We start from the raw sequence: 25,443 nt of genomic DNA on the forward strand, positions 1-25,443 counted from the left end.
CTCAACAAGTCTACACCCTCAAATACAATACAAGTTGACCTATACCTCAGGTGTGTCTGCCTCAACAAGTCTACACCCTCAAATACAATACAAGTTGTCCTGTACCTCAGGTGTGTCTGCCTCAACAAGTCTACACCCTCTAATACAATACAAGTTGACCTATACCTCAGGTGTGTCTGCCTCAACAAGTCTACACCCTCTAATACAATACAAGTTGTCCTGTACCTCTGGTGTGTCTGCCTCCACACTGTTGGCTGTGACAAGAAAACTGATGGCTTCTGGAATGTGGGACACACTCTCTGGGTTCAGCGAAACAAGGCGAGTTGCTTCCCTTTTCAAAGTATCACAGTTTCTGAATCTGGTAACAAACAAAAGATGAGTTATTTCCCCATTTCAAAGTATGTTTCTATATATAGTAACAGATAAAAGGAGAGCTACTTCCTTTTTCAGAGTATCAGTTTCTAAATTTAGTAACAAAAAGGGAAGATTGAATAAAGTAAGTAACTACACTATAATTGATCTTAGCATTATTGTTCTGTTGAAAATATATGACAACAGACAACTAGCCAAACCTACATACTCATATAACTAGTATGAGTGGTTATAATACACCAAAACTAAACAAAACCTTAACCCAACATGCTACCATATCATTATCAAATGTGTAATGGTGGCTGTACATATATCTCCCACACAACCCACTCACTTGCTATGACCAAAGCAACAGATTAGCTCTACCTTAACCACCCTATGGACAATTTCTGTTATTGACTATGTGTTCTAATCCATAAGAATCAGATACATAAGAACATGCTATGGCAGGTAGGTTGTTACCTGAATGGTAGGTAGACAGCCAAGGTGGGGGAGAGCTCCCAGGAATAGTTGGCTATGTCCCTCCATTGTCTGTCTGTCAGGTTGTGTCTGGCCCAGGTGTAGATCAACTCCTCATCCTGCAACTTCTGTTCCGCCAGCTCCAGCGGGTTGTGTATGGTGATCAGGGTGTCAATAGTGTTGGCCTAAAGAAAGAATTTGTGTGTCAATTGTGTTGGCCTAAAGAAAGAATTTGTGTGTTAATTGTGTTGGCCTAAAGAAAGAATTTGTGTGTCAATTGTGTTGGCCTAAAGAAAGAATTAGTGTGTCAATTGTGTTGGCCTAAAGAAAGAATTAGTGTGTCAATTGTGTTGGCCTAAAGAAAGAATTAGTGTGTCAATTGTGTTGGCCTAAAGAAAGAATTAGTGTGTCAATTGTGTTGGCCTAAAGAAAGAATTTGTGTGTCAATTGTGTTGGCCTACAGAAAGGAAATTTTGATAATTATATAAGCCTGTAGGACACACAAAGGCAATGAAGTCTCAAGATATGTGTAGCAAAATGACTGATAATTTATATGACTAATACTATGTGTAATAAGGTTACTGTTACTATGTGTAACAAGATGTCTGATACTATGTGTAAAATAATGATTGATACTATGTGTAACATAATGACTGATACTATGTAAAACAAAAATAACAAAAACAGCCACTTACCACAAGACATAAAATAATATTTCTCTTCCTGATGTAATCTTTGACCAAACTGTTTTCATTCACCTGCCCCTTCCTACTGGTTCCTGCATTCAAGACATTAAAAAATTTTAGTCGACATAATAAAAATGTGACCTATTATATTATAGAAATATTTTAACTAGCATAGCTTGAAAGCTGAAAGCTAAAAAAAAAAAAAAAAAAAAAAAATCTCACTAGTGCTAAATAAGTATCAAGTTACAATGAAAAATGGATGTAGTACTATTCACAATTTTCAAACTTTGTCAGTGTTGTACTTAAAAAATAATGTACATCTTATATGTGAGTTAACTGTATAGTACTTTTACAGAGCAGTGTCAAAATCTACGTAATACACAATAGAACATGCAGTCTAAAAACCTAAACATGCATGTAATAATATTTGGTAATAAATCTAAAAAGAATACAACAATAAATTTGTAATGTGATTTTAAAAAAATATGACTAGAAATGAGACATGGAGTACAGTATGAAAAATATCAACTGCTTAGAACAGACAAGTATAAAGTACACAAAAAGTATTCACCAGCCAGAAATAGGTTTATAAATAAACAGGAAATAAATATTTGAAAAAGCCACCAATAATAGAAAATACATATAAATAGAGCACACTGTTTTGACCAATTAAAAAACATTGGATAGTGAAGTAATGCTGTATTTGTAAGCCTACATACATACAGTAGCAAAGGGTTCAAAAGCAAGATTAGGTTGATCATTATAATTGTTAGAAATCTGAGAAAGTCTATAAGTAGTTTGTAAGAAAACAACAATAAACAATAATCTCTCCCCCCCCCATTTTTGGCAAGTCCCTCAAAATATTTAAAAGAAATCAGTGCATTTATGTACACAATCTGTCACATACTATAACATGTTACCGTGTTCTTGTATACAAAATTGTCAAAAAATGTAGGCATATATAACTTGTGGCCTCTACTAACGAACAACAGCTACAACTGCTAATCCAACACCAATATACAGAAAAACATTTTTTATATCTTAAAAAAATATGTATAACAATAGGTAAGAAGAAAACTAGAGTATATATATATAGTAGTATATTGATTAATATAAGAAAATCTACTAAAGGTTTTACTGCTTGTTGAAGGAAATGACTTTTTGTTACTTAACTACTTAATTAATTAATGATTGACTTATGAGTACTGATTATCAAACCACGAGTTCACATAGTTATTAATCTTAATTCACAAGTGGATATAATCAAACAAGTCAATAAAATAAATTAATGGTTAAAATAAAAAAAATTTAAATATTGGTCGTAACTTTTTTTAGCGCAATTTCCATACTGGGATTGCGATTATTAACTAGTCGTTTCTGGATGGATGTGTGTCCGCAGCCTTTAAGTCGTATCTCCTCCTCAACGAAGCAATATCGAGGACTAGTTCCAAAAGCAAATATGTTAAGCAAGTTCCGAGGATGAACATAGGCCAAAAAAATTCCCGGAATTCCTTCCTGGATTTCCCGGAAAAGCCAAAAAGCCTCGAACAAATGCAGTTTTTGCTCCATATCTCGGCAACCAGACCACTTAGCGACTTGAAACATTTACCAATCGATTCCTGCCATAATTTAGACCAATATTGCCGAAGAAAGTTTTCAAAAATATCCTTTCGTTCGGTCACAAAAAATTAATTAAGAACATTTAAACTGAGCATCGTGTAGGCCTAGGTTGATATTTACTACTTTTTTAAACTGAGCATCTTGTAGGCCTACTCGTTAAAATAAAACTATTTCCGTTGATATAGGTTAATATAGTTGTCTTTTTTTTTACTTATTAATTCAAACGTTATTTTTGTACCCTATTAATTTATTTATAATTTATATGAGAGTGATAGGGAGTTACAATTACAAGGTTTTGTTTCGCTAGGCCTAATCATTTTTTCACATTTTTAAAAAAATTAATTAAGGAAATTGCGCTTAAATTGTCACTAGACTTTTTATTAACTTGTTTTACTTATTATACAATTTCAGGCAGACCATATAAACAAAGATCAAGTGTGCTCTAACACATAGAAAAATAAAAATATGATCAAGTGAACAATACTTTCAAAAGATGCCATTTGCAAATATATAATTTTTCCAAGAACAGAGAAACAGGAAAAACAATTACAATGATATTAAATGATTTACATGAGCACATAGTTAGTCCATGAAACACAACATTAGATTTCCCATTCTCAAGCATGCTTCAGTCTGTTGTGTGCTTCTCTACTGACCAGGCAACACACTACACACACAGTAAGCAAACAAGCTCAAACCAGCAGCATAGCCTTGACAACATTTTATTTTTTACAGCAGTTAGCCAATCATTTTGTGGGTCTAATTATGAACACCAAAATGAGCAGGACTTAGTGGTTATCTGCACTGCTACAAACACAATTAGTTAATTAGTTAATTACTAGTCCTCATAAGTAAACCCATCGGTGAAAATATGGAAACACACCATCAAGCCATGACCCACACTCAACCTCAGCCTTCAAGCACATTAGATTAGTTGGTGGCCAGTTCATAGCAGAAGTCCCATGCACAGGGGAGGTAATACTTGCCAATTATGACTTCTTTGGTTTCAAAATGTCCATGAATTCCATATACAATGGATGACCTGTGACCACTCCCTCCAACTGTTGGTAGGTAACAGTTGAAATTGTCAAACACAAACACTAACACAGTTAACACATGCTGTACCTTTAACAAAACCACTTTAAAACTCTTCATTGAGTCAGTTTTTTGTGTGTTCTTATCTAAATGACAATGTCTTTTCTACTGGTTAAGATTAAGGTTACAGCACAGGTTAGTTTAAGATCAGGTTAAAGTTGTGATACAGGCCTTGAGTGAGACCTAATGACATAGTAGTGAGAACTGTTTATTTTTTCAAGCATGACACATTCAGTCCCTAGCATCTCAAATTTACAAGGTATACAGTTACAATGTTCAAGATGAACTATATCTACAACTACCTCAGGATAAATGCTAACATTCATGCTCTTTGCATTATTGGACAATTTTTTAAAAATGGATTAACTCCCTTAGTATATTTACTACTACTGATAAGAGTTTATTGATTTAGTTGAATTTATTTTTGAACACCTGTAAGTTTTCCAAGTATGACTTATATTTTTTTAAAAATAAATTTAAACTGTGAAAAACAATATAACTTATTAAGTATCACAGTATAAACAGTTTTCTAAGTTGTAAACTGAGTTTTACCACCCCTGTCAACAATCAAAAGACTCATGCCAAAACTGTGTAAACACCACGGCTTCAAAGTGAACATTTTATGCTTTCATTCACATCTATAAATACATGATCATCACAATTCTAACACTTCCAAACTACTAAAATTCACTAAACGAAATAAAAAAAACTAATAACTTAAACTTATCATCACTGTGCTCAATTTTAAAACCAGCACATGCCCTTGACCATACCAAGGTGATCACGCATGCATTTGACAGACGCATACCTCTATCCCTAATTACATACCTCTCACATTCAAGTCAAATTTCAAAGAAATCAATCAACTGGTTACAGTGTTTTAAAAATAAAAAGGTGTAACTGTCTACAATAAAACCTGGGTGGAGCTAGTCAACTAAAAAACCTACAACCCATAACCAGGCAGTGTAATGAAAGAGTGACATGCAGGTAGAAGGAAAAACCTTTAAGTGTCTCGCCCAAATCATAGTCACTGTAAGCTGAAAGCAGAGTAGGATGGATCAGCCAGATGCGCCCTTTAGTGTTGTGTATAAAGTTTAAAGCAAGGTTTTGGATGGGGTGGCATTGGCCCCTCTCACTGTGTGACTGCCATCATTCACCTAGTTTACTTACAAGACTAACTTTCAAGAAAATTTCTACTTTAGATTACGTTAAAGACTAATATCATAAAAATATATTTCCTCTACTTATAAGATTCAAGTTAATCAAAAACATATTTTAATCAACATGTTAGACTTAGGTTAATCAAAAACATATTATAATTAGCTATAGAGTTAATTAATACAGATTTTAAAATATTTATGTGAAATTGAATTTTTTCAATGTCCAAATTGTAAATGTACTAGAGTATCTATAACAAGGATAATTATTTCTCTATTTTTTATTAATAGTATATTAATATTATGTACATGGTCATTATTTGGAATTGGGCTATCCATAAATGACATCATACACCTAAGGAAGGGGTTGTGAATTTTGTTATGGGGGAAGGGAAAGGTACTTTATTATGATAAACATGTTCACCTAAGCTTGAATTAAGATTATTTAGAAGAGGGTGTTAAACTTTGTAAAGACAGTGGGGAGGGGGGGGGGAAGAAATCAGCTTTAATTGCATAAAGTCATTTATGGAAGACCTTCGCGAGGACATGCATGTCTTATGGTTTGAGCAAAAGATCAGTTTTGTACTCTAGTTAACTAAGATGCTTTTAGTTTATTTACTAGGATTAATTACAACTGAATCAAATGTTAAAAAAATCATTAAAAACTAGTTGATGAAAAGAAATGAAGTAAAACTGAAATAATATTTTTTTTCCTCTAAATTTCAATGTTAACAGTCACACAATGACAATGGTATTAAAAAAAAAATCCCTTAAGTCAACTTAGAAAAATGAAATGCAATGCACTGAACTAAGGTAGTTACCACTATAGCTAGGAGCGAGCAAATCTGGAACACAAAGAAAATTATGGACATGTGCCACTACCTGGGTCTTCACACATTACACTATCAGGTTTAAAGAACGTTATCAGGTGTAAAGATTGAGGGCTGTAACTATAAAACTCACTGGGTCTCCACATTAAACTATGCATTAGATTTAGGGAATAATAACTGCTTCTATGAAACTTATGGGCGTGATCCAATGGTTCTAGCACCTTCACACGTGAAACTACTTTAAGTTACTTATTAAATTTATAGAATAATAACCTAAATTGATTAATGAAGTTATAGAATAACCTAACTTAATCAATGAGGTTGTAGATAATGTACCATGTCATGAAAACAGCACAAGTTATTGTGTTAAATGAATAGTAAAGGTAAACAGATGGACGGGTGACTGGCATTATTATGGTGATGGCACCAGAGTCACTCAGCCCACAGACAATGAATGAATGAATGAATGAATGAATGAAACAGGACTCACCCACTGAGCGCTTGGAGTAGGTGGACGTGTTGCTGAGGGTGTTCATCCACCCGGTCTGTAGGCGCAGGTCCTGCTGACCAGTGGAGGAGATGACCGCAGGCGGGGAGGATGAGTCCATGGCGCCGGCTGAAATAAAATGTGCACATGACGACATGAAACCACAGAATGCTGCAAAATTAAAATTAATAAAATGAAATTTTGGTTTATAATGGTTCCATAATAGCAGGCACTGTGGCCTTTTAATCAGGTTGGCTGTTTGTAAAAAAAAAAAAAATTTTTAAATACTTGAAAATATATAATGCATTCTTAAAATATACAAAAGAAATGCAGAATCACAATATAAAATTTATTAAAGAATATAAAAAGTCATTTTACTAGGATGGAAAATTTTCTACTCTTAGAATATTATAATGTAAAGAATACTAATTATGGAATAGGCCAGACCTAATGATACCATGTTAGATGACAAATGCTTCTTGTCGTAATGCATTTTCTGCCAGTAGGAGATGAGCAAGTTGATGTCCTCTCTCAGTTCACTTGGTTGTTGTGACGGCCAGATGGGAGGACCACTGCAGGAGAAACAAGTTCTGATCACTTAAGTCAACTAATGGCAGCAAGTCAACAAATTAAAGTCAACTAATGGCAGCAAGTCAACAAACTTAAGTCAACTAATGGCAGCAAGTCAACAAATTAAAGTCAACTAATGGCAGCAAGTCAACAAATTAAAGTCAACTAATGGCAGCAAGTCAACAAACTTAAGTCAACTAATGGCAGCAAGTCAACAAATTAAAGTCAACTAATGGCAGCAAGTCAACAAACGTCAGTCAACTAATGGCAGCAAGTCAACAAACTTAAGTCAACTAATGGCAGCAAGTCAACAAACTTCAGCCAAAAGAAAAAACTAAATGCTGCCAAATCATTAAAAAATTTACCTTATAAGCAAGGGCCTACTAGATAATGTCCAACTTTCTGAATAAAAACAACAAACTCATTTAAAAATAATTTTCTGCTACTCTGTGGTGTCCATGACACAACGATACAGTTTCTACTTACCAAAAGAAATCTAAAGTTGCTGAATAGACCCTTTCTCTGAGCACAGTTTTAGCTGGTGTGTTGGGAAGGATATCTCCTTGCAGCAGGGACAATCCCATTGACAGAAGCCTGTGGGGGGAGAGAAAAATTCAATACTGAAGTGTTTGCTCTAGCAGTTTCTTAATTTATTTTTTGAATATTTCAATCAACATTACTCCCATATTAGTTCTGAACAAGTAATACATTTTGGATCTACATAATTGACTACTGTACCTATATCTTGGTCCAATAGCCGCAGTGTGACGAGAGATAATTGAAGGCCTTTTACCAACAGTGACTGACAAGGATTTGTTGAGCAGGGTTAGAAAAATCTGTATTTGTGCAGAGTCGCTGTACTTGGATATCTCGACCCTCTCTTGTAAGAACTGGAGACAGAGACAAACCAGAGTAAAATACAAACAGACAGGATAACCCACCAACAGACAGGATAAACCACCAACTCAGGATAAACCACCAACTCAGGAAAAAGCACCAACAGATAGGGTAAACCACCAACTCAGGATAAACCACCAACTCAGGATAAACCACCAACTCAGAATAACCCACCAACAGACAGGATAACCCACCAACTCAGGAAAAGCACCAACTCAGGATAAACCACCAACTCTGGATAAACCACCAACAGATAGGATAAACCACCAACTCAGGATAAACTAGGGCCATTTTTTAAAAAATGCTCCTATAATCATTAACCTTCTCAAACTATATAAGAAAAAAGTCCAAAGGGTGTGTGGTACAAGTTGCTCCAAGTAGAGAAAAAAATTAATGTAAAAAAAAAGTTACCCTTTCAGACTAGATAATTAATGGGCAGATGAACTAGAGTTCACCTGTTTCTGTGACGTCTTCATATAAAGGAATAATGTGGTCAGTACTATACCAAACCATTTATACTTTCCCTAACTTGAGTCAGTAGACTTGATCCACGGACACTACAAATTCCAATACAGGAACCAAACTCTTGGTTTTTGGGTTGGCAGTCATGCGCTCTACCACCCAACCATTCTGCCCCTTAATAAAACAATAAAAAAATATAATTAAATAATAAAAACTAACCTTAGTCCACAGGTTGTGGGGTCCAACCACCGGGGGATTAGGTGCCAGTCTCTGATCCTCTGCTTTTGCCAAGGGGTCAGCCCTGGGCTGGTCTGGAGCAAATATCCCCAGCTTCATATCAGCACACACTTGCCAGGCTGATGCCATCAAACAAAGGAACTGAAACAGGAAACACACCCCATAATACACCACTAAAAACTCTATTGGTGCAAGGGTTCTACAAAGTTAGACACTGCTTTCAGTTCCTAACTTGTTAGCAGGACACGTCATGAGCTTAGGTGAAGCTTAGACAATCTCCAGTTAGAGAAATCAAACTTCTTACAACTTATAAATTTTACCTCTAGAGTAAATTCTGGCCTGGCAGAGAGCATCCACTCCCAACACATGATTACAACTTCCATAACCTCGACATTAAAGAGCTTGACAGGGCCCCAACAGATTGCTTGAAGGAGGTGGTGACTTATGCCTGAAACACAAAATGACTTCACTTAAAAAGAGTTAAAACACCATCTTCAGAAGACACACAAGAGCATCAATGAAAAAAAACATAAGGTCAACCTATTTATGTACAAGAAATTTAAACAAATAATAGAATGAGAAAAAAACTTAATTTATTACTAATTATCACTTAAATCTTTTACTTAAATAAATATTTTATGAACATCTGAAGTTCTCTGGCATGTAGTGTTATGTTTTACTGCCAACATGCAGTAGCGTGGTATCCTACAATTCACTATTCACCTGGTCTTTTGATCTGTAGAGCAGTGATTCTCAGCATGGACACTTTAGCCACAGCCACATCTAAAATTGAGACAACAAAATACCTATAAAGTAAAGATAACATCAAACCACTTAGTTCTTACAAAAAAAAATGTCTGAGAAAACTATATTATATTACATCAGTTTCAACATATCTAATAAACAACTGCAAGACCAATATTTAAAATAAAACTTCATAAATTCTCCGTTAGATTATGAGATTAGTATTTATTTTTCCCATTTTTATTTTACTTCTTGTTTTAATTTTTTTATCAATAAAAGATTCCATAATTTTAGTTTGCTTTAACTTGTAGGGGGTTTAAAATCTGGCATGTTTAATCCCCAACAATACAACATGAAAAAAAAAAAAAACAACAAACAAACAAACAGATTTAAAGAGAAAAATTAAAGCAGACCCCCATTAAGATAAGCGTTATGTAACTTTTCACACATCTTCTCTTCAATTGTGGCCCAGTCTTCACACATGTCCAGCATGCCATTCACCTGCCAGATAAATTTGTTTACTTACACAAACTTAATTAAGTAAATTTTACCATCTCCTATTACAGAGTTTTGAAAAGTTATATTCTCTATTTTTATGCTTACCCTTTCTATTTTTCATTTAAATAAAATCAGATTTTAAGAAATTTTTTGTATTCTTTAGGAAAATTAGTGCAAATTTTATTTTAATTTTTGTAATTTGAATCAACCTATTACAAAAGTTATTTATATCAGTGTAATAATAAGGTGAGATATCCGCATATATGAATATTGACAGTGTGTAATTTAAGAAAGTAGTTTCAAAAAGGTTTACCTCTCCTAGGTATCGAGATCTAATGCTCAGATTAGCCATAAAACTGGAACTTTCTGAATGTACACAACTTGGCCGTCTGTCTAGTGATGCAGGCTTAAAATGAGAGAAAAGAATTGTTATATATTTTGAATTCTTAAATTACTAATTTTAGAAGGCGGTAATAAGGCTAGAATCTTTGTACAAAAACTTTCTTTTCATGCTTTAAATTGCTTTTAAAATGAAAAAAATAAACAACATGGGAGCAAACTTGTAAACTTGAATAACCCAAACTTACTAAAATTGCAAATAACCTACTAAGGTTGTAAATAACCAAAGCCTAAAAATATATATATATATATAAATAATCCAGGCCTACAAAAGTTGTAAATTGTAAACAGTCAAACTAAAATTATTATAACTGACCCAAGTAAACTAAAACTGTAATCAACCCAAGCCTACAAGTGTTAACATATGAGCAGCGCTGCCTACCAAAGTTGCTACACCTTCTCTGCTCTTGTACCCAGCATAGTTGAGGACGCTCTCTGTGGCCATGGCCAGACCGCTGTGCATCAACAAGCCCTTGGCCTCCGTGTTCATCTGCAGCACATACTCAATGAGGTGAGACCTCACAGCGTTGGGGGCCCACTTCATGGATTCTTGCAGGATGGTCGAACTACGGGCAGAGAAGTCTTTCACTACTTGCTGCAATCCACAGACAAAGGAAATATGTTAAAGCACATTGAATATATTAATCTATGCTACATAATCAGCAGATAAACTTTTTACTTGACTTGACTTGATGATAAGTTATTTTAAGTGTTCCTTACATCTCTGGAATTCAGATTTTCCATTATCCGAAGTTTGTAAGGGGTGTCAGGAATTTGTATCTCTGGAGCATCTTCATGGGGGTCCTAAGCAAAATATGATATAATTTAATGAACATCTTTTTTAACAATAAATAACATACATCCTAACAAGGTTGATATAAATAAAACAAGAATTTGAGTGCAAAGCATTTTACCAGGTCTAAGGCAGCACAGACAACTTGTAGGATGTCCAGCATGGCTTTCAAAACTTTGCCACTCCAAAGGAAATGTGGAAATCTAAAAGAAATAATGGAGGTATTTTTTCATTGGACTAAAATAAATGCTTAAAGCTAAGTTGATATAAAAAACATAAATTATTTGCCAGCCAAGATAAAGATAAGAAACAACATAAGAAATCCATTTGAATTTTTTACTAGGAGACAGGTATGTCAATTAATTAATTAATACTTCATGTTGTTTTTTTTCTAATAAAAATAAAATTCCAAAAAAAAACAAAAAACAATCTGTTTAAGGATAGCAGGGACAAAAATTGTAAGAGAAAAGAATGTCCTTTTCATTGATGGATATATTGCATTACTAGCTAATCTTTAGCATCAAGCAGTGAGACTGCGTACGACAACATCAGGCAAGCAGTTGACATCTGACCTGCTGACAAATTTGGAGATGAACTTGTCGGCTGTCATCCTGACTCGCTTGTAGGTGTGGTTAAACTTGACCAACAGGAACTGGGCGTGAGCTTCAATTTGTTTTTCTTTCTCTTCTGTTTTTGGCTGCAAAAATTTTAAAATATGAACCAAAAAATTATAGTCAAAAAAAATGTCTTAAAATAAAGTGTGTGAGAGGTAAACTCACCTTTGCATCTAGCTCATCCATGTATTTGTCAAATGTTTTCTCAGCTACAGCTGCTACACACTGCCACATGCCTAGAAATTATTTTTTTTTTTAAATTAAGCCAAGTCAGAATTATTTAGTACAATCAGATCTACAAGCAGTGAAATGCAAAACAAAACTGTATTTTAATTATTTTAACCTTGTTTATCATCTTTCTTATAAAATTTCAGATAAAGATCAAAGCTTAAAGATGATTAATTATTTTGGTCTAGTAATTTTTGCCAAAGCTTTAAAATATATTTTTACAGTCTGAAATACAAGGGGACATTATCATACATTACAGAATTGTATATCAGTTAATATGTGGAGGCTACTAAAATTATATCTCAGTTTATAAAGTGACTTCAAAAAAATGTTAAATAAAAATAAAACATACCATTTTAAACCAAAATATTTTCAAATTTCTAAGCAGTCTCAACCACATACAATCATTAAAAATTAAATTCTTTACCTAATTTATCTAGGAAAAGAAACCGATCCTCTAGGTATTCGAAGATTCCATGGACAGAATTGGGATCTGATGAATGAGTGACTCTGGAGAACAAACATGATTTATAATGAAAAGATCACAGCTTAACACAATCAATAACTAATGAAGATAATTCTGTAATTACCCTAATATGGAAGCTGACAAAAATGATGAAATTACATTAGAGTTCCTTTCCATTACAAAAGTAAAAAAATGTATAAAGAAATTTAAATAAATAAAATATAACGGCAAATGTGTGTTGAATATGATCAGATATGATGATGTAAATTTTTTTAAAGCGCAGATGTAGAGACAGTAAGGATAGTTAATGCAAAAGAAAGTAGGATTTTACCTGAGAGTTTCAAGCTTATAAACAGAAAGTAAATAAGTGCACTGGGCAAAGTTGAGCCGGTTGATCAGGGTTGTCACTTCTGGGTTGTCCAGGAGATTAGAGATGCTGTTACGCAGGTCAGTTAGCTCATTCTGGGAATTAAAACAATTGCAACAAAATATAAATTTTAACGCATGTGATCTGCCTGAACTTTTTATAGGCAAGTGTTGTTTTTTAAAGCTTCATTTCTGCTTCCCTTGAGGGTCCTATTTTAGGGTCTGACTGGTGATGTTGGGTATAACATTACTTACTCTAAAACTATTTTAGGGTCTGTCTGGTGATGTTGGGTATAACATTACTTACTCTAAAACTATTTTAGGGTCTGTCTGGTGATGTTGGGTATAACATTACTTACTCTAAAACTATTTTAGGGTCTGTCTGGTGATGTTGGGTTAATAACATTATTTACTATAAAACTATTTTAGGGTCTGTCTGGTGATGTTGAGTTAATAACATTATTTACTCTAAAACTATTTTAAGGTCTGTCTGATGATGTTGGGTTAATAAAAATATTTACTCTAAAACAATCTAAAAACCAGTAACTCACTGGGGCTACAGCATCATTTCTCAAGGCCGTGTTGTACAAAAGTTCTTTGCTTATGTTTTCTTTTGAAATGAGGAGTGGGGATTTGATGGCTATTTGACACACACCCTCATACCACTCAGTGGGCCACAGACCTAGAGAAAAATAGCACTTGTTAAAACTCAGGAGGTCAAAGCAAATTAAGTTTAGTTAAAGATAATTCAATCCTTGTTCTAAGTACCTTGGTTTTCATTTGTAAAACCCATGACAACAGAATACTGCCAAAAGTCTCGAAACAGTTTGTGAAGCCGTCGTTTTGGTTCTTTAATTGGTGGTAATCTTCTCATTAGCTTTTAAGGGAAAATAAAACAGCCATTAAACCTAAAACTGATAGTGACTAAAAATAAAATCATGAAACCTAATCCAATATATATATTTTTTTAAATAAATATTTTAAATAGTCAAGAATATTATATTGGGTAAGAAATCAATATAGGAATTAAAATTTTGTGTTGAATTTACAAGTTTGGTTAATTCCCCTATCATAAAAATAATTCATGTCATATTTAGTTAACTTACCACTGCAATGACAGGAATAAGTAAACCTAAATTTCCCGCACTAGAAGAAGCCTGCAAAAACACAGAGCACATACAGAATATTTAATACAGCTCTAACATAGAAAACTAAGAAAGTGTTTATATCTTTTAAAATCACTAAATCCATACCTTCATGAGACCAGAAATTTTTTCATTGATCCTTTTAGCATCCAGCCCTAGCTGTACAAACAACTCCAAGAGTCGAGAGAGCAGATCCAACTGCTCGGCTTCCCCTTGAATGTTGGCTGCAATGTTGGCAAAGGCATTGATGACAGCCTGTGACACCAACCTAGGGAAACAGTTATTGGCATGGTAAGGTAGAGGGGACCACAAGCGTCTAGGGTGAATATTTAAAGAACATTAATCTAGTAATGAAGTCAATGCATGGTAGGATGTATAGAATACCCTTAGTCAAGGCTGAATATTTAAAGAAACTGAATCTAGTAATAAAGTCAATTCAAGGTATAATGAATAGAATACCCTTAGTCAAGGCTGAATCTAGTAATAAATTCAATTCAAGGAATAAAATACCCCTGGAGTCAAGGGTGAATATTTAAAGAACCTGAATCAAGTAATAAAGTCAATGCATGGTTGGATGTATAGAATACCCTTAGAGTCAAGGGTGAATATTTAAAGAACCTGAATCTAGTAATGAAGTTAATGCAAGGTATAATGTATAGAATACCCTTAGAGTCATGGCTGAATATTGTAAGAACCTGAATCTAGTAATGAATTTAATGTTAGGTAGGATGCATAGAATACCCTTAGTCAAGGCTGAGTGTTTAAAGAACCTGAATCTAGTAATGAAGTCAATGCATGGTAGGATGTATAGAATACCCTTAGAGTCATGGCTGAATATTTTAAGAACCTGAATCTAGTAATGAAGTCAATGCATGGTAGGATGTATAGAATACCCTTAGAGTCATGGCTGAATATTGTAAGAACCTGAATCTAGTAATGAAGTTAATGTAAGGTAGGATGAAGAAGACCTTTAGAGTACCTGAACATTGACCAATGGCAAAGATAACAGCTTAAGATAGTGCTGGGGGGGGGGGGGGGGGAAGGGGCAACACTTACCTGAATCCTCGTAGTTTGTCATTGGCTTCATTGACATTGTAAGGTGAGCTACTTTCTACACTGATCTGGGTAAACATACTCAGGACTTCGTGGTAGATACTAGACTAAAATACCAGAGTAAAAAAAAATTAAATACATATCAAGATAGACTATAATAACATTTATGATAATTCCTTTTTAACAACACGATCTAATTCATTTTAAATTCTATCTTGTAAGATGAGGGCGTAAAAAAAACATTGGTTATGCTTGATACTTACACAGCCAGCCATCACCATGCAACCCATTTGGTCAACAATGAGAACATCTAACTGTGAGGGAGGTGAACAGAAGCGCTGTTGAAAGATTTGAAGGATAGATTCAACCAACTTGGGCTGGTCCTTCAGTACCACTGCCAGGTGGCCTAATGTCAGGATTGTGTTGGTAGAAATGAGATTTGATTCTCTGAAGAAAAAAACAAACACAAGAAGAGTTATGCTTCCTCAAACAGAGCAGGATTAGTTATGTTTCTTTGAAAGTATAGCGTAATCATTACTTCCCATTTACATCTTTACATTAATTAAAATCTCATTAAAGAAAATAGTTATTTCAAATATTTTCTGATAGTAGGAATTTAAATTAAACATGGAATGGCTTAAATTACTGCATCACTAGATTATTTAGTTAAAGTTAAATAGTTTAGCCAGTAATGATTCTGAAAATTGTTTAAATGAAAAATTAATCTTATTTAGTTTTTATTATTATTAATTGATACATTATTATAAGATAATATTAAATGGTTTCTTTATATTATTTTAAGTATTAAAAGTTTTTAATAATATTTATTAAGCAATTTAACTCTGCTTATTAAATAACTTTGGTAGTATTTCCTGAAAAAAGCCTTTAGCAAGGTTATATTCACAAAAAGCACTAATAAAAATTCACTGGATATTTGTAGTGTAAATTTGTAAAATCTCGAAATTACAAGAAAGTAAATTAGTACGAAAATAAAAATTGTAATTAGAAAAGGAAATTTAAAATAAAATGAACAATATTCACATATTTAAAAAAGATAAGTTGCATAATAAATTTTATTTTTCAGAATAAACTGTGAAAACATATTTGTTCTTTTTGATAATTTCAACATAAAATTCGCACAGGCAGTCCTTAAGTTAAGGTAAATTACTGTGTAGTGATATTAAATTTAATTTGAAACTGAAACAACAGTATTTATAAATCCTTCTATAAGTTCTGACCCCCCATTTGTTGAGTTAGAAAAAGAACAAATGATTAGTGAAAAATCAAAGTGAACTCAGAATTCTGACGTTCTTACGGTTCTTCAGATCTAGCTGCCCTTGTTTTCATGCTTTAAAAAACAAAAGAAAACAAGAAATGCCTTAGACAGCTCTCAGGAGTACTAATCTATGTGATGGAAAATTTGTTGAAGGCAGTATACAGATTTCTTACCAAACACCATCAACCTTATTTTAAAATTTCATTTTTAAGGTTGAGTTTTGTTAGTAAAAAAAAAAAAATTGTCTAAGGACTGCCTGTGAAAATAAAAAAAAACAACTATGGATACATAGCCAAAATTTTTTATTTGTTTTAGTAAACACCGCCACTATTTCCTTTAGAATTTTTTTTAAATTACCAAATGTTCTCTACATTTGAAAACTATTTTCAGCATAAATTGTTTTTAATTTTCATTGACAGGTTACAAATTTAAAAAAGAAATTCTAACCTGCATCTAGATCTAATTAGCTGACTAAAGTAATTAGCTTTTTATGCCATTACAATAGTTAAAAATACATGTTTCTACAATTAGTAATTAATACATTTCATCTGTCTATGTTATGTATGCTAAATTTATTTTACTTAGTATTAAGTGTAAAAATTAACCCAATACAGTTCTAAAAAAAAATGCATATAGGGGCAGTTACAAAAGCTTTCTAGCAAAATCTAACAATACTGTAGCTTTAAAATACTGGAACTAATAAACTCTTGAAACAAATAGTTTTTCAAAAGAAAGTAATCAAATCATTTTTAATTTAATAAAGACAAACAAGGGAATAATTTTAACCAGTGGCATAGGCAGGATCTTGTAATCAAGAGCTGCGTTTTGATATATATATATATATATATATATATATATATATATATATATATATATATATATCCATTCCATAATGATTTTAGAATATAAAATTGTAAGTTGACGACATAAAATTATTTTTTTTTAATTTGAAAGCAACACAAGCACAATGTTGCCAATAGCTGTAACTAAATGTGAGACAGACACCTATAGTTCTGGGGGTCGACGATCCCCTTCCCCCTATACCTTCCTGCCCACGCCACTAATCACAACATCCAAATAATTATGTTTGAATCTTTAGTTTCATACCCAAAAAGTAGTAGACACACTCTGATGAAAATAAATATCATTTCTATTTTGATTTATTCTATTTTAATTTTATTGGACTTAAACAACATTTTAAAATAACGCATTCACTAGATTATATTTCACTAAAGACAGATGACAAAACCTTTATTAAATTATCTATGACCTGTCTGTACCTACATTATCATCAATGTTTGACTACTCTTCTGTTTAGAAAATATGAACCAAACTGCTCATGGCAGATTATCTACCTCATATTATTAAAAACAAGGCTATTTTAAAAGTTTAAAACAAAGAAAATATTGTAACGGAGTATTGGGTTTTATTTGAGTTTTATTTTCATTTTTCCAAGATAAAAATAAAAAATGGTAAAAAAAAAGTATTCAAAGCTGAGCGACATCAAAATACAGCAAAAGCAGTAATATTAAGTGCAAAGCAACTTCTGTGGATTATCTAGAAACAAACACCATCTGTTAGACAGCTAGCGTTATACAGCATGAGGAGAATATTAGGTGCTAAAAAAGTAAAAAATCTTTGCAATTGGGAGTTAGCAGTGTTTTTTCTTTTTTAAAATTAGGAGGAAAAAATGATCAGCAATTGCCTTAGAACATCAACAAGCTCATAATTGGACGTTGTAGGGTTAATGAATTTCATAACCATTTTCAACTGCTGCCACCTAGTATCAGCAGACTTGGTATTGGTGATCCTAGAGAGACAAACATGGAGGGAAAGACACAAGTAGAAACATCATTAGCGCATGTACACCAGGGTTTGTTCGCCTATCTCGGGTAGATGCTGCTTGATTTTTTGTGTTAATATTCTTATAATTAACATGTGGTGTCTAGCATTGGGTTATGTGCACAATTCTTCATTACCAAAATGTTAACACACAGTTATCATAAAATCTAAAAATGTTAACCTTAACTTTTTTCTTTTTAAATATTCATTAAAGATGGCTTCATCTAGTTCAAATTTAAGTTTAATTAAAAAATTAAATAATTTAAAACGAATAGATTAAAAAAAAAGGAAGTAAATGCTTTTCATAGAATCTATTAAAAATTATATTTAAATAGAATACATTAAAAGAAATATTTTCTGAAGTAGTAAAGAGAAGAAAAATGAAATTAGACTTTTCTGCTGATGTTATAGAGTGATTAGACCAAGGACTCACACTTTGCTTAGTTTGCTGTAGAATGAAGAAATATGTTAAGGCAAAGGAAAATGTGATGCTGTACTAAGCACTAATGAACATATTCATATTCAAAGATCTGACATGGATTTTCATAGTACAAGTGAATGCTGTCTGTTGTTTCTATCATAACAACATGGGCAGATTGTGCTGACAGTGCCTTAACTAAACATGAAGACATGAAACAATGTAAGTACGTATATACGTAAGACAGAAAATAAATTATATTAACATGGCATGACCAATACAAAAAATTGACCAGAAAATAAATTATATCAACATGGCATGACCAATACAAAAAATTGACCAATTTTACTTTAAAATGGCCAACCTGCCACACATTCCTCTAATGGCCAGATTTATTTCACTTGTCAGCTTTCATTTGATTATATACATTTATGTGACTTTACTAGCAATTTTAAAAATGGCACTAATTTATGAACTTAGCAACATGCTAACCAAATAATTTTTTGGCAGTAGTCTAAATCATTCATTGTATAAATTACAATAAATTTTTTTTAAAACTATTAATTTTACTACAGTGGCTGGAAATTCAAGAAAAAAACAAACCCAAATGCATATTTAGAATAGTTATAAAAAAATGATTGCGTGATGAATAGAAATTTCATTACAAGTCAACAACACTTAAAACACTTTAATGCTGTTGGTTCAATGTTGTGTAAGAAAATATTACATAAGATAAATTTCATTTATTGTTCTGGCTCTCTCTACCTGACTCTTCTATACTTGCATAGCTGATTACCCTAAACATTTTGCCTGTTTACTGACCATGGTAATAAAAATCCAGATTTCTAGAAATAAGTAAATAAAACAGATAAACAAGAAAAGATGAAAGTTTTTGAGAAAAAAAAGTATAAGAATAAAAAAAATGACATGATTTATCAAAGAGTAAAAGCTTCAAGGAACAGCAAAAAAAAAAAAGCTATTTTTTTTTAAAAAAATACTGAGAAAAATGCTACAAGAATAGTCAGTCAACTCCCAGAGATGACAATGTGACATTCGCTACCAGATGACAACAGAACATGCTTCAAAAGATGTGACATGGAGGACATGCTACATGAGATAGCACAGGTCATGCATGACGGCCACATACTTGACTGGACACACAGCCGCAGGTGTTAACTTACCTGTCGCTCAGCTCGGCACGGTACAGACGATTAGATATGGAGGCCAGGAATGCTGGGACACATTCTTCATCTACCTGCTGGCCAGCTCGTAAAGCCCTGTTAAGAAACGATGTACATTATTTTTTTTCATTTATAAGCAAGTTGGTATCAAAATTTAGTTTTAAAAATTATTTATAAACTCTAGTGAATGTCTAAAATTTATCATAGTAGGCCAAGTTTTAAAACTTTTTTGTTTTTACATAACTACTATCTAGGTATGCTCAAGTACTTACATGATCAAACTTATAAGGTAATATTACTGGGCTAATGGGGGAGGATTGGTTTTAGAGTGGAACATGAGATAGCTATTAAAATAAAATATTTGGCCTTGTGTAATCTGCTGATCACAAAATTAGTCATTCCAAAAATTAGTAGTTTTGATTTATGTATTTGGTAGCTTTAGAATAAGCATGTGCTGAATGTCTACTAAAAATGTGCTAGTGATTACTTATATTTTATAATTAAATTAATGTTATTGTTAAAACAAGGGGATACCTGCAAATATTATGAATGGCATTGTCCCTTAAATTTTCCATGGTTGCTAGGAGACAACTTTTAGGAGCTTTGGCAACCCCTCCCCCTCTTTCCTTTTTATCCTCATCTGTGACAGTAATGCGGATTCCTCCACCACTGGAAGAGTATTTACCTCCTTGTTCAGAGATGGCATATTTGTTTAATTTACTTAAAATGGGGGATGGACTGACTAGGAAATCTCGAAGAGATGCCACCATTGCATTGGCTAAATTAGGAAACTTTACAGCCATTTTACCTAGTGCCTGAAAAGTAATTAAAGTAAAATCTTTAAACCTAGTGTCAAAGTATTAAATTTTAATTAACTAACTTTAAGTATCAAAATTATTATCGTCTTTTTGTTATCAATGAAGAAACTAAATTACTAAAATTAAATCCAACTTGAAAATAAATTTTTACTAATTAAGCAAACAGAAAGTTAAAGATGCAAAACTACATCCGATTGAGTAAACAAAAAATTATAGAGAAAAACGAAATTACTTCTATCAGAATAAGCAGTAGTTTAATAAAAAGTTAATTACCTCTAATGAAGCTAACAGAAGTGGTGTGTGCGACAACAACAGCCTTCTCTCTGTATTGGTGCTGATTCTCTCAGTTAGTTTTACACACAAGTTTTCTGCCTCTACAAACACAAACATTGTACAGTTAAAATGGGCTAATTGTCTGGGGATAGTTCAAGATTTGGCCTTTAATTCACTCCCTTGGAGTTTTAAACGTATGGCAGCTCAAGTATATGTCTGTATCCATCCTTTGTAAGTTATGGTAAACTTCATCAACCCAAAAGTGTTTTTATAAAATGATCACAATAAAAATGTGTGCATTAATATACAGCACATACATGTTGCATGAATTTAGCCATTGGTTAACTATTTTAACTAGTTTACCTGATTCCTCTCGAATAGACCAAAACAAAAGGTCAACACAAGCTCCGTTGGCGTGTACCAGAAGCTGGTAGGGATTGAAATCTGTCAACTTTTCCTTTAATGCATGGTTTGAAGGCTTGCTCTCTAGGTCAAACTGACCTGCCTGATAAAGTCCCTTGACAAAGTCCTGAACTTCCTTCATAAACTCCACAGGTAAATCTAGAAGAGATGATGAGAATATAAAACATTAAAACAATAATACAGCCAGTTAATTTAAAGTATTGAAATGCTATAATATGGTAAACCCGATTTACAAATAATGTGATATTTTAAAATCAATAAAATACTAACTGTTTGACTTGACTGGTTATTGTCAAGAAATTACATATTGACGGCACATTGTTTAACAGACCTTTTTCTTGTTCCAAAATGTCTCTAAGAAGAGCAAGGATAATGACACTAATTGTCTCGCTAAATGACTTGTATGGAAAGCGAACAAGATTTCCATTCTGTGGAGTGAAACCAAATATTTAATAAGCTATTTATGTAACTAAAGATGAAAGTTTAAAAAAAAAGGAAACTCATTGAAATGCTTCATCAACATAAGTTTTGTGCAGCAACATGCTTTATTGAGGATTTGAATCTTGATTGTTAAGATAATCTGAAATTAGCTGTCAAAACAATCTCAACAATTTTTTTTTTTATAAAAAGAGCAAAAAAAAAGTTATTTTGATTATCTACAATATGTATTAGAAATATTTGTTTTTACAATTAGAATACTGACAATTTGATTAAAACTTTTTTCAAAAATGAAGGTTAAGACATACTATTCTTAATTTCATGAATTATTTTAGAAACACAGTATATGTATATTATAATATACAAGGAAATGAAGAAAATGAGAATTCTTACTGAAACAGCTATAACATCCTTTAAAATGTGATCCAGCCCATTCAGCACTCTGCGCTTTAACAGTCGCTTGGCCTGAAATTATCAAGAATTTAAGTATACCTGTAAATAAATTACTCTCAAAATAGTTTTAAACTAGCAGTTGAACCAGAAACAAAACTAACAAATCATATTTTTTACAATCTGTATTAACTAAAACAAATACAAAAAATACACAACTGACACATTGTAAAATCCAATTTAACTGTTCCTCATTAAATTTAAGATGATCCTGTTCTGGGATGATCTCAAAACCCCATGGCCTCGTCCGTGTGAAACTTGAGGCGATCTTGTTAAAATAGATTGTGTAGGGGAGAACATCTCCCAGGTTGCTGGTTACACCTGACATGGTAGTGTCTCTACCTGTTGAGTCCAAGGGTGAAGGCGACCTGTAAAATTGTACAGCACATGTTGCAAGGAATCAATTTACATCTAAGCATATGTGCAACTTCAAGAACTTTAATGTTGAAAAATAACAGTGACTTAATGTAACAAATAATTTCTTACAGTAGACAGTTCTAATACTTCATAAAAAATAAGAATTAATAAGTATTCATTTAAATATTATAAATGATCAGAAGTCATCAATTTACACCATGGTTGGTGGAAGTATCTAAAGAGTGTGGACAGGGAGAGGTTTATGCAAACTGGACACGTGGACAAATGGTGAAAAGAATTCTAAAAATTTTAAGGGGATGACTCCTAACGATTCCTCAAACTTTGTAATTATATTCGTGCCATTTTGGTTTAGTATATCTAAATAATTGGTTTTTACCAAACTCCAATGCCTGCAACAAAACTGGGTATATCTGTAGATGCATCATACCTATCTCTAAAGCTGGATTTCCTTTCCGTCGCCCCATCCCCAACAGCATCAGAAGACCCGGCCCCTGATACACTTGAAGAGCCAGCCTCAGAGTGAGTGAAAACAGTTGACATGGTGCGGGGCATGATGGATCGAAATGAGTTGAAATTGCTGCGGTGCACAGGCTCAGTTCGAGGCACACGCTGCATGGATATTGGTGCCTCCCTGACAGACAGTAGGTAGGAAATAAGTGAGCACTCTTCATCACTGGAGCGACCTATTGACCTTGCTAGACCAAGTAACATTGGTATCTGCCTAGTGCACAGTCTCTCTGTAAAAGATAGGTTAGTTTAATGAAAGATGTAAATAAAGCAAATGTTGAGCAAAATAAAACCTTATTTTTTTAAATATTTACTTTATTTAATAAACTACCAACATAAAAAGTAGGCCTGCATAAAAGAGAAATGAAATATTTTAAATTTTGTAAATTGTATATTTAAAAAAATTTAAATCTATTAATATAGTTTAATGTTGTGTTTATTATTCCAAAAAAAAACGAGAATACCAGACTAATATCTACATTTTTTTCTCTCTATTTTAACTCATTAAGCATAAAAAAATGATTTAAAAAAAAACAACTTTTAATCTCAAAAGAAATGTGCAAAAATGCTCTAAAGAAAAGAAAAAGCTACAACAGAAAAAACTGGCCACGCCAACTAAATTATGTGATTACCTCTAACTCTTATACCAAGGAGAAATTCTGTAATGTTTAAAACATGCTTTTCAATATTTACTCATAGGGTTTACATCTGTTATTTTATAGATTTTGAGAAGGATAAACAAAGGCTCTTAGTTTAAAACCTGACAACTAATGTCTAGCTTTTGGAGACTCAACATTTTCCCAAAGAAAGCATTACATCAATAAGGTTATTAGTCTCATTCAAGCCAAAAACATGGTCTAAAAAAAAACAAATGTGTTTATAACAATGATGATTGGTGAATTTAACAATTAAAAGGTGTTGAAAACGTGTTCTGAAAAGTATTTATAAAAAAATTAAATAATGCCATTATAACCCACTAAAAAACCAGTAGACCCTCCCACCCTCAAAGAAGTCACAAAGTTACAATTCTCTACACAAAGATATTCTAACAAATATTAACATCATTTCTATCCACTACTACTTATATCTACTTATATTTTAACAATCCTCCCCTATCCCCTTGCACCACAAACACAACTAATTGTCACAAAAGTCAGAACTAAGATTGCAAACCTGTGACATGTGATCCAGGTTGTTCACATAAGGCTGTCATGAATTCCAAAACTTTCAGCTGATTATTAATTATCTGAAATAATTTTTTTAATAATAGATTTTTAAAAAATCTAATATAAAAATCCTCTTCTGTGTCATTACTAATTTTAATTTATTGTCCATTTTTGAAATGTTGAGATCAAATCTAATAAAACAAACAATAATAAATTGATACATTACATATCTTTTTTCTTAAAAAGCAAAAACTTCACAAAAATGGCACTAGAGTAATAAGTTGCTTTTTAAATTTTAAAAATTGTAAGCTTCTAATCATCTTATGTTTTGAAACATCTTTTTTGTAAGAGAGCAATAGAAATGCTATTTTCACAACTTGTTTTGGGATTTTTAGCTTAAGTTCAGATTGTCCCAATTTTATTTTAAAAGTGTAAAAAGCTTTATAATTAAATGCTTTTGAATACATAAAAAATAGTAAAAAAATACTTAATTTTCAAAAATTATACAAGCAAACGCATTTGTCATTCAAGAAATATTTGCAATAAATTTTACTTCATTTTAGCAACTAATAACTTGAGATTAAGAGAGCCCCTGCTCTTAATTAAGACTTTAAAAAAAAGAATACTATAAGTTCAAATTCAACATTCCTGTGATAATCTACTCAATATCACAATCATTTTTAGTTTTTAAACAAGTGAAAATAAAATTAAAATGATCTGATTTACAATTAAAAAGATTTTAACAAAAGTCAATGAAAAGGATTAACTGCCAAAAATTCTTTTTTTTTTTTTTTGCAATTTGCATATGCTTTTACATAAACATTAAGATAGAATCGCTATTTATGTAGAATCTAGTGGGAGAGGGTCAAAACTCATTTGGTAAATTTTGTTATAAATCAACCAATAATTGTTTATTATTTTTAAAAACAGGAAAAGTATTATAACCTTGTCTTTGTATGAAGGAAGTCTTTTTGCAACATCAGATAAAATTGTGTTAAAACAAAAACTGAAATTCTCAGTCATCGGTAAATCTGTGGAGATGATTTACAAATTATTTGGTAACACAGATTATATTAAACAGAATTAAACAAGCGT

The 25,443-nt window shown here is 32.4% G+C and overlaps 1 protein-coding gene across 1 annotated transcript in view; it reads right to left on the minus strand.

Annotated features, from left to right (window-relative positions):
* Positions 1–25,443, minus strand: part of LOC131934884 (phosphatidylinositol 4-kinase alpha) — a 33,527-nt gene that overhangs the window by 5,647 nt on the left and 2,437 nt on the right. Inside the window, exons 4-42 of the mRNA XM_059291077.1 lie at positions 25,294–25,379; positions 24,356–24,428; positions 23,815–23,841; positions 23,103–23,412; positions 22,461–22,665; positions 22,241–22,312; positions 21,741–21,837; positions 21,350–21,547; positions 20,987–21,087; positions 20,430–20,710; positions 19,896–19,991; positions 18,160–18,264; positions 15,442–15,625; positions 15,182–15,285; positions 14,234–14,393; positions 14,087–14,137; positions 13,749–13,857; positions 13,532–13,662; positions 12,946–13,076; positions 12,576–12,658; positions 12,086–12,156; positions 11,879–12,003; positions 11,428–11,509; positions 11,234–11,317; positions 10,896–11,108; positions 10,428–10,520; positions 10,030–10,117; positions 9,596–9,655; positions 9,193–9,320; positions 8,855–9,013; positions 8,015–8,166; positions 7,763–7,870; positions 7,154–7,278; positions 6,710–6,835; positions 6,211–6,234; positions 5,234–5,269; positions 1,527–1,609; positions 835–1,016; positions 226–358 (exon numbers count right to left, since the gene is read on the minus strand). Of these exons, the coding sequence (XP_059147060.1) occupies positions 226–358; positions 835–1,016; positions 1,527–1,609; positions 5,234–5,269; positions 6,211–6,234; positions 6,710–6,835; positions 7,154–7,278; positions 7,763–7,870; positions 8,015–8,166; positions 8,855–9,013; positions 9,193–9,320; positions 9,596–9,655; positions 10,030–10,117; positions 10,428–10,520; positions 10,896–11,108; positions 11,234–11,317; positions 11,428–11,509; positions 11,879–12,003; positions 12,086–12,156; positions 12,576–12,658; positions 12,946–13,076; positions 13,532–13,662; positions 13,749–13,857; positions 14,087–14,137; positions 14,234–14,393; positions 15,182–15,285; positions 15,442–15,625; positions 18,160–18,264; positions 19,896–19,991; positions 20,430–20,710; positions 20,987–21,087; positions 21,350–21,547; positions 21,741–21,837; positions 22,241–22,312; positions 22,461–22,665; positions 23,103–23,412; positions 23,815–23,841; positions 24,356–24,428; positions 25,294–25,379 (4,676 nt within the window). The remainder of the gene's footprint in view (positions 1–225; positions 359–834; positions 1,017–1,526; positions 1,610–5,233; positions 5,270–6,210; positions 6,235–6,709; positions 6,836–7,153; positions 7,279–7,762; positions 7,871–8,014; positions 8,167–8,854; positions 9,014–9,192; positions 9,321–9,595; positions 9,656–10,029; positions 10,118–10,427; positions 10,521–10,895; positions 11,109–11,233; positions 11,318–11,427; positions 11,510–11,878; positions 12,004–12,085; positions 12,157–12,575; positions 12,659–12,945; positions 13,077–13,531; positions 13,663–13,748; positions 13,858–14,086; positions 14,138–14,233; positions 14,394–15,181; positions 15,286–15,441; positions 15,626–18,159; positions 18,265–19,895; positions 19,992–20,429; positions 20,711–20,986; positions 21,088–21,349; positions 21,548–21,740; positions 21,838–22,240; positions 22,313–22,460; positions 22,666–23,102; positions 23,413–23,814; positions 23,842–24,355; positions 24,429–25,293; positions 25,380–25,443) is intronic.

Source organism: Physella acuta, unplaced genomic scaffold, assembly GCF_028476545.2.
Source record: "Physella acuta isolate Inbredline_101_S28 unplaced genomic scaffold, ASM2847654v3 ptg000012l, whole genome shotgun sequence".
NCBI classification, from domain to species: Eukaryota; Metazoa; Mollusca; class Gastropoda; family Physidae; genus Physella; species Physella acuta.